At 38.1% G+C, this 14,603-nt stretch overlaps 1 protein-coding gene across 5 annotated transcripts in view; it reads left to right on the top strand.

Annotated features, from left to right (window-relative positions):
• Window positions 1–14,603, top strand: part of LOC105427986 (uncharacterized) — a 278,359-nt gene that overhangs the window by 202,322 nt on the left and 61,434 nt on the right. For all 5 annotated transcript variants that reach the window (XM_089079846.1, XM_089079845.1, XM_089079842.1 and 2 more), the window contains exon 4: window positions 10,172–10,218. In XM_089079846.1, coding sequence (XP_088935972.1) covers window positions 10,172–10,218 — 47 coding nt within the window. The remainder of the gene's footprint in view (window positions 1–10,171; window positions 10,219–14,603) is intronic.

Below are 14,603 nucleotides of genomic sequence, written 5' to 3'. Positions count from 1 at the left end.
CCGTATATCAGGCGAACGCTATATGCGTGAACTTACGCGCTAGTCCGCTCGCACCTTTGCTGCTAAATCCCATTGTGAATTCATTACTTTGAGGGGACATTGCGTCTTCGGAATTTCTACGCGTGGAAAGAGATTCTGAAAATTTTATATGTCAAAATTTCCAACGTTTTTTAAAAACTTTATATTGAAAATATAATTTCAAAATTATTTTCTTTAGGACATCAGACATTTTGCAAATAAAACTTGCAATTTATATTTTGTAGAGAAGAAATTCTTTTAAAATTTTCTGTAGAGAAACAATTTTAATATTTATAATATATTATATAAATATTTATGTATATAATTTATTACTCTTTATATGTACAGTATGATTTGAAAAAAGTATCATGTTATTCTATTAATATTTTTTACGGTATCTTATCCAAAGCATTCGTATAAATTATAAATAAATATATAGTATAAAGAAGAATATATAGTTTAACAAGGAATATGGTAAGTGTGAATAAAATAATAGCCTGAAGAATATTATCATAAGTTCACTTTAAGCTTATCGGAGAATATAACTCGTTCTTCTCACGCAACATCTGATATATGTACATGTCTTTGTACACAAAATACAGCATCAAGCACATATACACATATATATATATATATATACATGTGTACATCTTGCGGGAGTGGCAGGGCGCTCACGTGCGGGCGAAGCATCCTTCGCCAGGAGCTGAACAGCCACTGATGAACTTGAGTCATCGATCATCCAATTAGCCGGGCGATCAATCATCCCGCTGCCATTTACCCCGAGCCTACCTACGACCGAACGGGTTGCCGCTTGCTTACAAGCATGGTCCAGCAGCATCCTTCCGGCGTGGCCCCGCGGCGCTGGACGCGCGGGGCGTCCGTGTAATCAACCCTTTTCAACGCGCTCACCTTCGACGTAACATTAACTGTTCCGCCTCCTCCTCATCGTGACGCGACTTTTTCGTCTCGCCCCAACGTATTAGTGACGATCAATATTTTCAGTGACACCACGGTAAATTATATCGTAGGAGTTCAGCAGTATACATTTTTCTGACATAACTCGAACCTGAATTGAGAAATTTTTTGCGAAAATAATAACTTCTGCTTTCAAAAATATATATCAAAAATAACTAAAAGTTTGCCTCTCGTAAAAGCGATATATAATCAACTTCTAAACATAACGTTAAAAAATTACAAATATAAACTTTATAATAATTTTATATATACAAATTTTGAATGCAAAATTTCTTTAATGAATACGCTTGAATTTAATTGTATGCGTCATATATAAGAAATAAAATGCTTTATTAAAACTTCTAGCTTCAATCAATTTCATTATAAAGACCTAGATGAGAAAATAAAGAATAAGTTATGATTAAAGATACAATATTTTTTTTATTTATGATAAATCCAATCACTAAATAAATATCCAATAAATATCCAACTTATAAAATTGACTCGATTGATAAAATAATATACTACTTGCATTTAATTGATCACGTAATTTTATGTAAAAAATTTATAATTACTATTTGTAATAATGAAATGAAAATTAAATTACTATTATCATAATAATATAAGAGTTTCTAAATGTATGGAATATAGCATATTTGATATTTGATATTTCCGGGAATATCACCGTAGGCGATCGGCGAAATACATTAACGATTCGCGATATATACGAGAGTGAGCACATCGAATCGGTGTCTTCCTTCGTCTGGCGGCGATAGTCTCTCCCCACATCCCGCTCGTTACCGTGTTAGCACGGTAACGCACTCCGCGTGTAAACTCGAGCGTCTTTGCTTCTTCGTTCGCGACCGAGGGGGTGAAGGCGCGCCGATATACAGCCCGAAATATCGGATAATAATGTGCGATATGACGCGTGAGTTGTTAATTCGCGCGTCGCGTCCGATGCACATGACGCGAACTCGCGAATCCTCCGCTCTGCGCTCTTCGCCCTTCGCCCTTCGCGCTCTACGCGTTTCTCGTTCGTCTCTCCGATGTTTCCGCGCGACTTGCTCCCAATGGTTCCCGTCCCGCCCTTACGTTTCTCTACGGAACAAAAAATTTCCCGCTAAATCGACCGCACTTGACCTGAGGTATCGCTCGTTGCCTTGATGCTATTAAATTCAAAATTCATCGCTTTACTCCTCGAAGATTTCGAAGAACTAGATTTAGATTTAGATTTTAAATTGTAATTTCTTAATGTCAAAATTTATTTTTTTAATGTAGAAAATCGGATTGTCAACAAATTAACTTTTCCCTAAGTTAGTAGAAACGAAGCGAGAGGATCGTCGCAAATTTGCGGAATTATATATTTAAGGGTTTAAGAACGGCGATGATATTAAGTATGCAATTATTCTGAAGACTGTAAGATGCAAATTGTTGATCTTGAGGATGAATATTGGCTAAACCGACTCCAAAAATCGGAGGACAAGCCTCACGCTCTGCCTCTTCGTACACGGCCGCGCCATGTTTAATTTATGCTGATAGATCTTTACATTCCAAATTGGCTTTTAAGCTCCATTTATTTAAAGGCACATCGAGCTCTTCGTCGGTAGCGAGTCGCTTATTGGTTGCTCGCTGCACCTACCTGTGAACAGCCACGCGCCGGCGCTCTTCTTCTCGATTTATATCTATTTCCATAATTTCCTCTTAGCTGATAATTCACCGCCACCGACGCAACGTTTCCTCCCTCGACCCTTTCAGAATTCTCTCTTCGGAACGTTACGTGAAACGAGGTGCGAGAGCTGAACGACGAAGTATTCTCTAAAGCAACTCCCCAACGCGGCTGTTTACGAATGTTTCTTCATTGTCTGTTTCGATGACAGACGATGTTAGCCAGTTCTATTTTATATTACAATAATCGTTTTTATATTACTGTAACTCTGATCAATAATTGTAGTTAATTAGAATTAGAGAAATTAGAGCGTTTTCTCATAATTAACAAATTATTAATGAAAGAGATTCAGAATAAATTTGATTAAGACTAGATCAAAATTCAAATTATTAAATGGAATAAATACATTAATATATACTTAACTTTTGCAACTCGAAAACTTGTAAAGACTCATTATATACGCATGTGTAACATTTCTTTCAGAAAGGGAAGATATTGCAGACCAAGGATTGTTCATCAAGATGGTTCGTCACGCGTACTATACGCCCGAGTACTTAAGTTCTTACGCTTACGAAAATATTTCCCGGGAGGAGAGCAACGCGGTGATAACCGATCGCGTTTCTGGCTGCTACCTCGAGGTGCCGAGCGAGAAGACGATGCAGGGTGGCGAAGCCAAGGGTGGCTCGAGACCACCCGCCGTGCGCTAAGCCGATAGGCCGTGAATCTATGGGATGGGCGCGGGAACGAAAACCTAAGTGTCGGGCGGAAAACGTCTCTTTAATGCTCTTAGCGTCGTCACGCTACTTCTGCTCCCGCTTCTTGCGCGAGTTCTCTTCTTCTAGTACGACGCCGAATAAATATACGTCGGCGTTCAAATTACCTCGAGCGTCCGAGCGAGAGAGTTTTCGTTTCCTGCTTCCTCTGTTCGCCATAGAGCGATAAAAATAATAAATTCCAGAGAGAAACGTAATATATGAAAGGTACTGTAAAAATAGTGAAGTATCTTTCAAAACGAGTAAAATTCTTCTCGAATATAATCCTGTAAAAATAATTGCGTAAACTGACTAATAAAAAAATAACTCTCAATTTAATAAACATTTTATCGACATGTATGCAAATAAGGTATAAATTGTTGTTAAAAATGTCATATATAGTTTTTTAAATTATCCTATATTGAACTGCATTTGAATGTTGTCTTTTAGTCAGATTTCATTGAATTTTTCTCCCTCTTTTTTCTCTTTCCCCCTTATTAGTTAGAGCATCTCCCATGAGCGCGTCCACCGCGGTAGTGCATTCGCACGTTTTCTCCGTCGAAAGGAGAATTTAGCACTCGCATCGGCTTCGACGGGGCAATCTCTCGTCGATGGTGGTCCCTGTCACTGCGTGCCCGTGACAGCCGGCAATTAACAGCCCCCGGACTCTCGCTTTTATCTCTCTCTCTCTCTCTCTCTCTCTTTCTCTCCCTCTCTCTATCGGCGTGCCCTCACCGGGCGCTAACGTGGAACGGTGTTACTAGAAGCGCAACGCTAGACACCCGCTTAAATAATTGTCCCCCGTCGGACGGTTAAGACACCGATTTGCTGCCGACATGCTCTCCCCTTTTCTCTCAGTGTCGTCGTTTTCTCTTCCCTATTCGCTCTTTCGATTCTGGCGCGTTCTCGTCACCACCCACGACGCCAGTCGATAACAGTCGTCAATTTGGCCGTCCTGTTTTTCGATTATTCTTGATTTACTCCAGATACAGAATATTCTTTCTCTCTCTCTTTTTCTTTTTCTTTTTTAAGAAAAGATGCCTCTATGCCTTACACGCTTCAAGAGTACCGTAGTCATAGATAACAATTATCAATACGGACCTGTACTAAACATATGTTAGCAAGCAGTCTTTTCAGTAATCACTGTTCTAGTATCAATTTTCTTTTGCGTTGGGAATTTCTTATCAATTCGTCTCAATTACGATAGAATTAGACGACTCGGGGACATTTTTTCAGGAACGTCTAAGTATTTGTGAGAATGGTGTTTAAGATGATTACCATCCCTATTTAACTTCCGCCACTTCGCCAGGCACGGCACACTATTCCCAGGAGCGAAGAAAAGAATCGTCGTTAGACAAATGGGATGTTTTATCTGGCATTACGACTTTTTATTTGAGCTCCGATTACAACGGGTAGGGGGTGCGCCTCTTACGGGGGATAAAACGATCTCGTTGGTGTGCCGTGCCTTCAGATCAACGTCAGACGATTTGCACTGTAATGGTACAAGTTTCTCGAGCAATCGTTTTTCATGAAAGTTTTTGGTCAACAAATGACAATCCAAAATAGAATGTCTCAATTAATAAGAACAGACAGGATTTATTTTCCTTGAGGAATTGTACCGTGAAAATTTATTTATGATAAATTTGCGTTTAAAACAGTTTTTAATTAAATAAAATGCATCATACATGAAGTAAATATTAAAGTTTGTTGATAGAGAGATAAACTTTTTTCTATGAAGACTATGTTTTAAACGTAAAATCTATTATATATTTTATTATGCGATTCTGTGAGAACTAGCTGCAACTTTTGACGATGTCGCTATATTATCAAAGTTACATCCGTATTCGTTGGATCGGACGTAACTTTAAACGCGTCGGTGATGGTTCGGCGTCGTGATGGAGATATTACGTTGTGAGGCACGAAGCGAGACGAAACGAGGCAACGGCGTTCTGTGATGACGGGGTGAAAAATGAATAAACGAACGAGCGTTGCTTTCCTTCTCCCACTCTAACACGGTCATCCTAACTTCGTTAACCGGTAGTACACTGTTTGTACGGTAATCGTACGCGAGGCGAGAGGAACGGACAGAGGGAAAAAGAAGAGTGGACTGCCGCTATACCACCTTGCCCATGTCGGGGGCTCTTACGCGCTGTTTAACTTATCCATTTAAAACTCAAACACGCGAAACAATTAATTAGTAATTAACGCTAGCCGGTAGCCGGAGCAACGAAATAGAGAGAGGAAGACAGGTGAACGGCTAGACAGGTAAGGAGAAAGGGCGTTTCTCTCAAAGGGCAGCCATCCTATCACCCTCGAAAAGGAGGTATTGAATGGGTAGCAAGAGGCTTCCGTGAGTGCAAGAAACTTTAAAGTTTGGAACTTTAGTTCTGCTGTTAGCTTCTAATTAGCGGACAAACAGCCAGCCCCGAGATACAGGCATCGCGTCTATTGGTGGCCTGGAAGGAAGAAATTGTAAACTAGATGACTATCTGCTCGTCCACTTTTCATCTGATTTTATCTGGTTACGGTAAATAATAAAAAATAAATCGAGAATTAATTCAAATGCATTCTAGTTGATTCACCGTGACTGTTATTAGAGATATTAACTTTAGTAAATGAGAAGTGTTTCCTATATAAAAATATTTTATAGTATATAGAAATTAAGTTATTGATATTTTGCTCAAACTTTTATCTACGCATATTTTATCTACGCAAAAGAAAAACTTAACTTAAGAACTTAACTTAACTTAAGAAGAACGAATTTTATCTTTTTTAAATTTTTTTATATTATTATTGTTGTTCGTTACTCTAATCACATATTACTTATATCAAGCATAATAATTTATAATATTTCATTCACCGACGAAACTTAATGATCGATTTTAGAACTATCGAATGAGCGAGCTTCGTTCCTTTTCCCTCTTCGTGGTCCTTTTGCAGATTACCTGTCACTCCGCACCTGAATTAACCACTACTTGTCGACATTATGAAAACGTTGGGCGTTACCGCCTGCCTCGTGAGTTGGTAACGTTTACCTATGAAATGACAAACGCACTCATGCCACAAGTTTTGCACGGACGGCAGTCTCTGTATCGGTTCTGAATGGCGAGTCGCGGATTGGTCGGGGTGGGGGTTGCCCGGGGTGGTGAGTCGGGTCACCGTTGGTGCGAGGGTTTCAATATGCTTCGGCGGTAGTTACAGTACCCTCTCCGGACCACCGCAGATCGGTCTAGGCGGTGAACGGGTGGCAGGCGGAGAGGTGGTGAAGGAAGGAGGACTATCGTGCTGCGGTATCGGTCGCCTTGGTTATTTAGGAAACCATATCAAAGTTTGAGTTGGCTGCCTGCCGCTGCTGCGCACCCTCTCTATCGATGCCCCCGCCTCTGGACAATGAGGTCTCTTCCGGTCTCGTCGAGGTCGCCCTTGACGTTCGTTACAACGCCGAATAACGGTATCTGAAGCCACTAGCATAGCGATGGAGAAAATTCGCTGCACATTGTAGAAATTTGCCGCTCTCGTGAATGGTTTTCATCAGCATCAAGAATTTTCAGAATGGGAACAACTTATTCGACAAAATATTTGTACAAATTAAAGTAGTTCTGAGGAAATTTTTATGTTATATTGATCAAAGATTCAATTAATTATTGTGCAAGCTTTTACTATAATCAAAGACAAATTTTTACTTTATAATAGAGTAATACATTTTCTTTAAAATTGTTATCCATATTTTAGAAAGTAAATTCAGAGCATAACAAGCAAAACGAGAAACGTATGTTACAGTTTTAAGTTTAGATATATATTCACAAATACGAGTTTGATTAAAAATTACTTTGTAATATAGAGATTGATCGAAAAATAACAGCAACGTTTTATTTTAGAATAACGATATTTTTTTTATATAAAATTATGTTTTACGGAAATAATTTTTTTATGGAGGTGAAAAGAATTAATTGAAGTAAAATAATTTGTAGAAAATGGGATATACACACACACACATACACACACACACACACACACACACACACACACACACACACACACACACATCCCATTTTTTACAAATATATTATGTATATGTATATATATATATATATATATATATATATATATATATATATTCTAATAAATTAAATGAAAATGAGCAAATTAAAGAGAATTTTGTATGTATCACGGTCACTACATTCGTGCATTTCTTGTAGGCAATGTGTAGAGGACCAATGAAAGACGACGTGTTACCGCAGTGAATTGTAGAGCGAGAAAGGGAGGCGGTTCTTCTAGTTTCTCGCCAAGTCCGCGGGTTCTTCAGGAAGGGTCTAGAGATTTAATTAAGGCAAGGCGACGGGTAGAAAGACGAGTCGCTACGTCGTGTAAACTCGAGCCCACCCGGTGGTCCCCCGTTCACCCCTGTCTTCTGTCTTCGTCTTTGAAACGAGCCAAGTCAGTTACTCCTTCTTCATGCTATTCGAGAGGATCTCTCTCGAAAACTCGTGAGAACGCTGCACACGTTTAGAGCGTAGATCTTGTTCGGCCGAGCATGTGCGTCAAAGTTCGTCAGGCTACTCGGATTTCCAGCGTCAGAAATTCCCTTCAGGAGAGCCATGTCTTATTGCGACTTTCGTAAACCTTGTCATGATGTAAAGTCGTTTCCATAAATTAGTAAAATGTTTTATTAAATAGTAAAAGAATTTGAGATGACAGTATAATTTATGAATTAATATATATATATATATATATATATATATATATATATATATAGAGAGAGAGAGAGAGAGAGAGAGAGCGATTAATTCATAAATTATACTGTCATCTAAAATTCTTTTCTATATATACGAGTATATATATATATATTTATTTATTTATTATCAGATTTGGTTCAGATATTAAAATATTTTAACAAAATTGTTACTACATACGTGATATGTCATATATAATCGGATAGATAATTAACTCTAAGACTAATTCTATCAGTAAGATTATATAAAAAAGTTTTTTCTCAGAAGTTTGTATTTTGCTCTTCTTTGCTAGCGTTGAGCTTGCCAGCTTTCTTCATTCAAAGTCCACTACGAAACAGCGCGCAGGCATCATCTGCCTCGCGGTTTCAGCGTCAATAATTTGCAAAGGCTGCGGGGCAGGTTCTAACCGACTGATTTCACGCATCTGGCGTTTGGTGGTTTAGTCTGGCCCGGTCCATGCCCGCTTTAGAGCGAGAGGATTGGTGAAAGACGTCGGAAACAAGGTAGAAGGTGAAAGACAGTTAGCAAGAGAAAGAGAGAAAGATTGAGATAGAGAGGGGTGAGGAGGGGGGGGAGAGAGAGAGAGAGACGAGAGAAAGCTGGAGTTAGATGGTGAGAAGGTGGGTGGATGAAAGCAGAGGGCGAGTGCGGGCAGTCCCTGCCTCGCCGCCGTGGTGGTCCCGTGATCAATATTCCTTACCCCCTTTGCCTTGGCTTACCCCTCCGGCACGATACGGGTGCCCCTTACCTCGGGAAAACCCTCCTTCTACTCATACACCCGCCACCTATCCCCTGCCCCCTCAGGGGAGAACCCAGCAGAAACCCCTGAAACCCCTCTCGCACCCTTGTCTTAATTAGGAGTCTGAATCTGCGGCGGACACGCGTATAAGGGTAGCTTGGAGGAGGTCGAAAGGGGGTAGAGTGTGGGTGGATGGTTGGCGGTAGAGACCAGACCAAATCCACAGACGAGCCTCGTGTCCGAGACATTATTCCCAACTTCGTTGTGATCGCCCGACGTCACGGATGTCGAGTCACCCTTTTTATTATTCCCCGAGATAAACACATTTGCGCGTCCTTACTCTGCCGTGCGGGATCAACGCCGACTACCGCCGGCTTGCGTCCGGTCCATTTTCTGGACGAAAGAATTTCGCCATCGACTTCACCCCTATTTAACGCGCAATTAGCCGACGAGTCTCATACTTCTTACGCACATACAGGATGTTTTAAAAATGATTGCTTCTATGTAGATAGATTTTATTTGCTTCTGCAAAAATATAATTTAACATGTTTTAGAAAGGGCTGATTTTAATTATCAATGAATTTTTTAATCCTAATTAAACTTTTTAGTATTTAATATATTTTTTTCAAAGTTTTAACCTGTATTCATGTAATTGTTTTCCATTTTGAAGTTTTGAAAAAGAGATTGCAAATAATATTAGTAGTGATTGATGATAATAAATTATAGCCAACGAACGCAGAATTTTAAGGTACTTGAAGAGAGCACACGCGGATAGCAAGGATATTTACATGCGTGGTACATATATAGTAGTATATGAAGGGTGGGTGAAGCTGAACCGAGAGGATATTGGGGTTAGGCCATTCATTAGATTATGGGAATTCGGTGGTACCGTCGAAGGGAAAGGAGAGGAAGGGCTGGGACTCGGCTGCGCGATCAAGGACCACCCTACGTGCATTAGCTTGTGTCACAAGGCGCGGTGATGGGGTTGAGAGCGGATGCAAAGTACAGAAAGAGTGAATAGCTTCTCGAGAATCTTATAGATGCTCTTGTTGAAATTCTTGATTTTTCTTTAAAGTTACGTAATAAAGCTATGTTAAAAAGCTATTCTACTTTTATAAAGTAATTTATATACCAAGAAATTTATGTGAACAAATTTATTTCTACACATTGAAAGAAAGCAAAATGCTATCATTATCTACATGCAAATAATGACATTTATTTAATACTCAATCTTTTAAATATTTGCTATTTTAATAATGTAAAGTTTTAAAAATTCAGAAAAGTAATTAATATTTCTTTTTTCTTGCAGAGCCGTCCCTAGCGAGGCGGGACTATCCCCGCCAAATCATGAACAAGGTAAGTTCATATTTGTAGTCTAAATACGTTTAAAAATTTTTTTATCTTTAATGCTTAAAAATTATCGTTACAAAAAACATAGATAATAAAGTAAGATGTAATGTCATGGACAGCTTTATTAATTTAGAAGTTTTATTATTTAAGATTTAAAATAGTTTTGATAGTCTTTTTAAAGTGAGTAAAATAATATAGAGTCATAAGCAGGATTTGAGGCTTTCATTGAAGAACATAGCAAGTCAGTTACTAGGGAGGATCGATCTAACACCTTTAATTGGTTTCGTGCACTGCGACTCGCATTCGCGTGCGTGTTCGTATCTTTACTTACCAACGTCTGCGTCTACCAATCAACGAAATCTTATATGCGAAAGTTATAGTATTGCGTACTGAGAATTATATAGGACTCAAGATGCATTATGTGAAATGTGCATATCTTGCATTTTTTTAGTTTAATATTTATAATTTAAATATATATGATAACCAATTTTCTTAATTTTAATTTTTAAATTTAAAAAATGTCAATTATTGTATTTAAATTATGCTTGACTTCTTCTTATCTATTATTTTTAAAATTTTACGTATCGAGATTCTTAAATAATTAGTTGACAAATAATAAAATTAAAACAATATTAGCTTTAAAAAGTTTAATTAAGCGACAATAATTAATTATTAAGAATTATTTATTATTAAATTAATTGCATAATCTTCTTCTGTAATAGTAAAAAATATTTTTTGTTCCTGGAAAATGTAGCGCAAAAAGTCAATTTTTCAAGAGAAGTTTACATCGACGTGTTAGTTACGTGTACCTGATTACAATGTGCAATTCATGTATAACTTGAGCCTCATTTGTAGGCTTCTTATGCGCCGTCTGCTTTTCCTCATTATGCATCGCACATGAGAAAACTTGCTTGGAATTTCTCTTCATCCTCCATCTCTCTTTATCTCCGTCTCTCTTTTCTACTCTCAGGTCTCTCTCTCTTTTCCTCTGCCATCTTCATTCTGAGGGTGCCGAGCCACCATCCCCCCGCATATCGTTGCCCACCTCGTACCTTGGCTTCTTTATAAACTTTTAATGACGGCAAAGCCTAATCGAGAGAACGAGCGAGCACGCCCAGCTTTGTGAAACTACCTAAGAAAATCGACATTAGATCTCAATGTTCGATACTTAACCAACCAACCATCACTGCGAAAAGACGTTCGCTTAGTTTGTGATAATGATTTTGCATACTACCTTTTAATTATTATTGATTAATTTATCAATATTGCGAGAGAAATATGAGTGATACTTAAGTAGTAATCTTTGGATCGATCATGAGACTAATGTTCATTATTTTCCAATATTGCTGTAATGTATAGCTAATGAAAAAAAGTCCTTAGAAATTAAATGTAGCAAATGCAAAGTAGAATGCATATTTTTAACTGTATGAAATAATTATATTTGTAAGAATAGATTTACTGCATTTGTATCTAACGTACTTTTTTGACTTGTTACAAATGTTAATATAATCATGATGAAAACAGAATATTTTATATAAAAAAATTATTCTAAATTATTTTAAATGTAATTATTTTAAATTATATTATATATGTGAAGAAGATGAGCAACTATTTATTTATATATTTTTTTCTATTTCTTTTGAGATGCATAACTTTTTGTGTAATATTATATAATCTATTTATTTAAAAATATATCAATGGCCACTCGATAGTCGATAGCTCGTGATACAACGATGCATAAAATAAACCGTACGAGCACGAAGTTGAAGTTCGAGTTTGAGCTCAAGCTCGCGGGGGTGCTTTCGATTTGCAACAAATCATTCAGCGTTTACACCCGGCTGCCCGTCCAGTTGAATTAAACTTCCACCGAGAACTTCGTTCTCCGTTTACTGGCTCGGAGGTATACATATACACTGGATATAGCTAACCGTCTGTACCTGCGAACTGCTTCTCGAAGTTCGCTCCCAGTGCCTTCGTGCGAAAGCAGTTAGCTGTTTGACGTAGCGCTATGCTCGTTACGGACATGTCTGGATTAACATACCTACGCACGATGTACATGAGTAAAATAAATTAAAGCGATAAGTGGTATCTGAAAGTTGGATATTTTTATATATTTTAATATACTTAGTTTCAACAGTATCTGACGCTTATATCATATTTCAATGTACTCGATGTAAATGTATTTAAAGTTTGTGGATTGTTATTGTAAGACTTTTACATGAAGAAAAATTTGATATTGATAAATAATATTATTTTGTTATTGCACAAAAAAAAAATAATAATTGTGTTTAATCGACATTTATCGGGAAAGTAGATTTTTAATGGAAGTACATGTTTCGATATATCAATTGAATCTACACACTATCGCTGGTTCGTAAATTCGGTCGTATATGGACTATAGCTTTTTCTTTCCCTCGGAAAAGGGAACAGCGACATAAACCCGTAACGTTCGACTCCTAAAGCACGATTAAACTAATCCTTACTTATTTGTTCCATGTTCCTCAGTGCGTACGTCCTGCTGCTATTAGATATATCTCCTGATCGTTGTTTCCTTAGGGATGCTTCTGGGAAAATTGGGCAAGTTCGAAGTTTCTTTCGAATCGTTGCTTTCTATATTTTATATGCTTGCCATAATGTTATATACATTATTATATGCGTAATATATATATATATAATGTACAAATATATATGTATATTACTTATAACAAGACTTTCCAATATATTATATCTAAAACACACTATGAACCATTATAAAATATTAGAGAAGACCGGCTTTTTTCTTAATATTATTAAAATTGAACATAATTTGTTAATAGCTTAACAAGGTTTTCATTCATATTTTTAATTTTATATAATACATAATAGCATTATGTATATGATTTATTAAAATTCTGCAAGATATATTCCTGACAAATCTGGATTTTAAATCTCATTATCACAAGCACTAGTTACGAAATGAACGTATCGCGGGTTCTTTTCCGGCGGCATTTAAAGTAGTACCGGTGTCGGGGTATATACCGTGCGCCATTTAGTGGCGGCACTCTTTCATAAAGGACCTTAATAAAAATCCCAATCTAAACAAGCTTAATTTACGTCCGCCACATAATTACCTACCCTGAGGCACGACTTCCCTCGCTCACTCCCTTTGCCGCACGTCGCGAATTACCTCCACCGGTTCACTCCTCGCAGGAGAAAAGGCGAAGAGACGGGAGCGAAGGAGGCGCGCCCGTCGAGAGCGCACTGAAAAATCTAAGAGGCTTAAAGCATTAAAAGGGTTATATAACATTCATTACCAACGGGTCAGCCTTTGTGAAATTTCCCTTGGAAGCGCCTTCACTCGGTGGACATGACTTTCTCTCGCCCCTCTTGATTTTTCTCCTCTTCCTCACCCTTACACCAAGCCGCCATCTTCTTCTTGTCGATTCGCGCTCTCGCTCTTTCGTAGCATCCAACATCCCTCGTCTCTGGGGGGGTGCAGAGTAGTCACGTGATTGCGCCATGCGTCCGGCATGAGGGGCAGCGGGATGGAAAGTGGTGGAGAAAGGAGAAGAGAGGAGGGTTCGCCTCTCTGATGAAGATGTCGCACACGCCGGGGACCCCGGCGAGATTACTCGGGTTAGAACCTACGGACCCTGGTCAGGGCACATGCTAATTGCTTTATTTGACATCAAGAAATAATGTACTGTTGTTCCATGGTACGACCGTCGTCGTATAGGAACCTCGCGAGGAAACTAGAGGTTCTTCGTTCTCACTTCGCGTCCTTTCTCTCATTCTGTTGTTCTTTCGATTATTTCTATAAATTCTCAGTGCGTTTTACGAAATGGCATTTTCTTAAAAATCTTGTGAAATGCATCGTGTCCAATATAAATGTAAACATTAACGTATTTGTTTCATTTCATTCTGCAAGCATTGTTATATATTGTAATAGTTATAATGAAAAGAACGTATATAAAACGTATATAAAACGTATATAAAACGAAACACAGATTTCTGGACTTACTCAAAAAAATACTTCTATGTAAATATCAAGCTGTTTCTCATCATATGCAATATTTTTTTTTTATTGTTACAACTTTCCAAAGGATGGATTCTAAATCGCGTGGTGTAGAATGCAAAGTATAGAGCAACCAGTTATAAAGAAGACTTATTTTCAATACTACGCGACTCGGTGAATCCAATTTCATGGAGCTACGTGAGACGACTGGCTACGTCAGGCAGGTCAACTAGAAGCCGGACCTAATAACCCTTAGTCGGGCCAATAAACATTTTTCCGGGTTACATATGACGGAATTTGTATGCCAAATCGCGTATATCCAAGAGACGAGCGATGTGTTCCGACGCGGGGCACGCGCCTCTCTCGTAAATATGTCCACGGTTGGCAAAGTGTTATC

Source organism: Pogonomyrmex barbatus, unplaced genomic scaffold (genome assembly GCF_055798465.1).
Source record: "Pogonomyrmex barbatus isolate J1 unplaced genomic scaffold, ASM5579846v1 scaffold3, whole genome shotgun sequence".
In the NCBI taxonomy this organism is placed as follows: domain Eukaryota; kingdom Metazoa; phylum Arthropoda; class Insecta; order Hymenoptera; family Formicidae; genus Pogonomyrmex; species Pogonomyrmex barbatus.
This window is presented reverse-complemented; position numbering and strand designations above follow the sequence as displayed.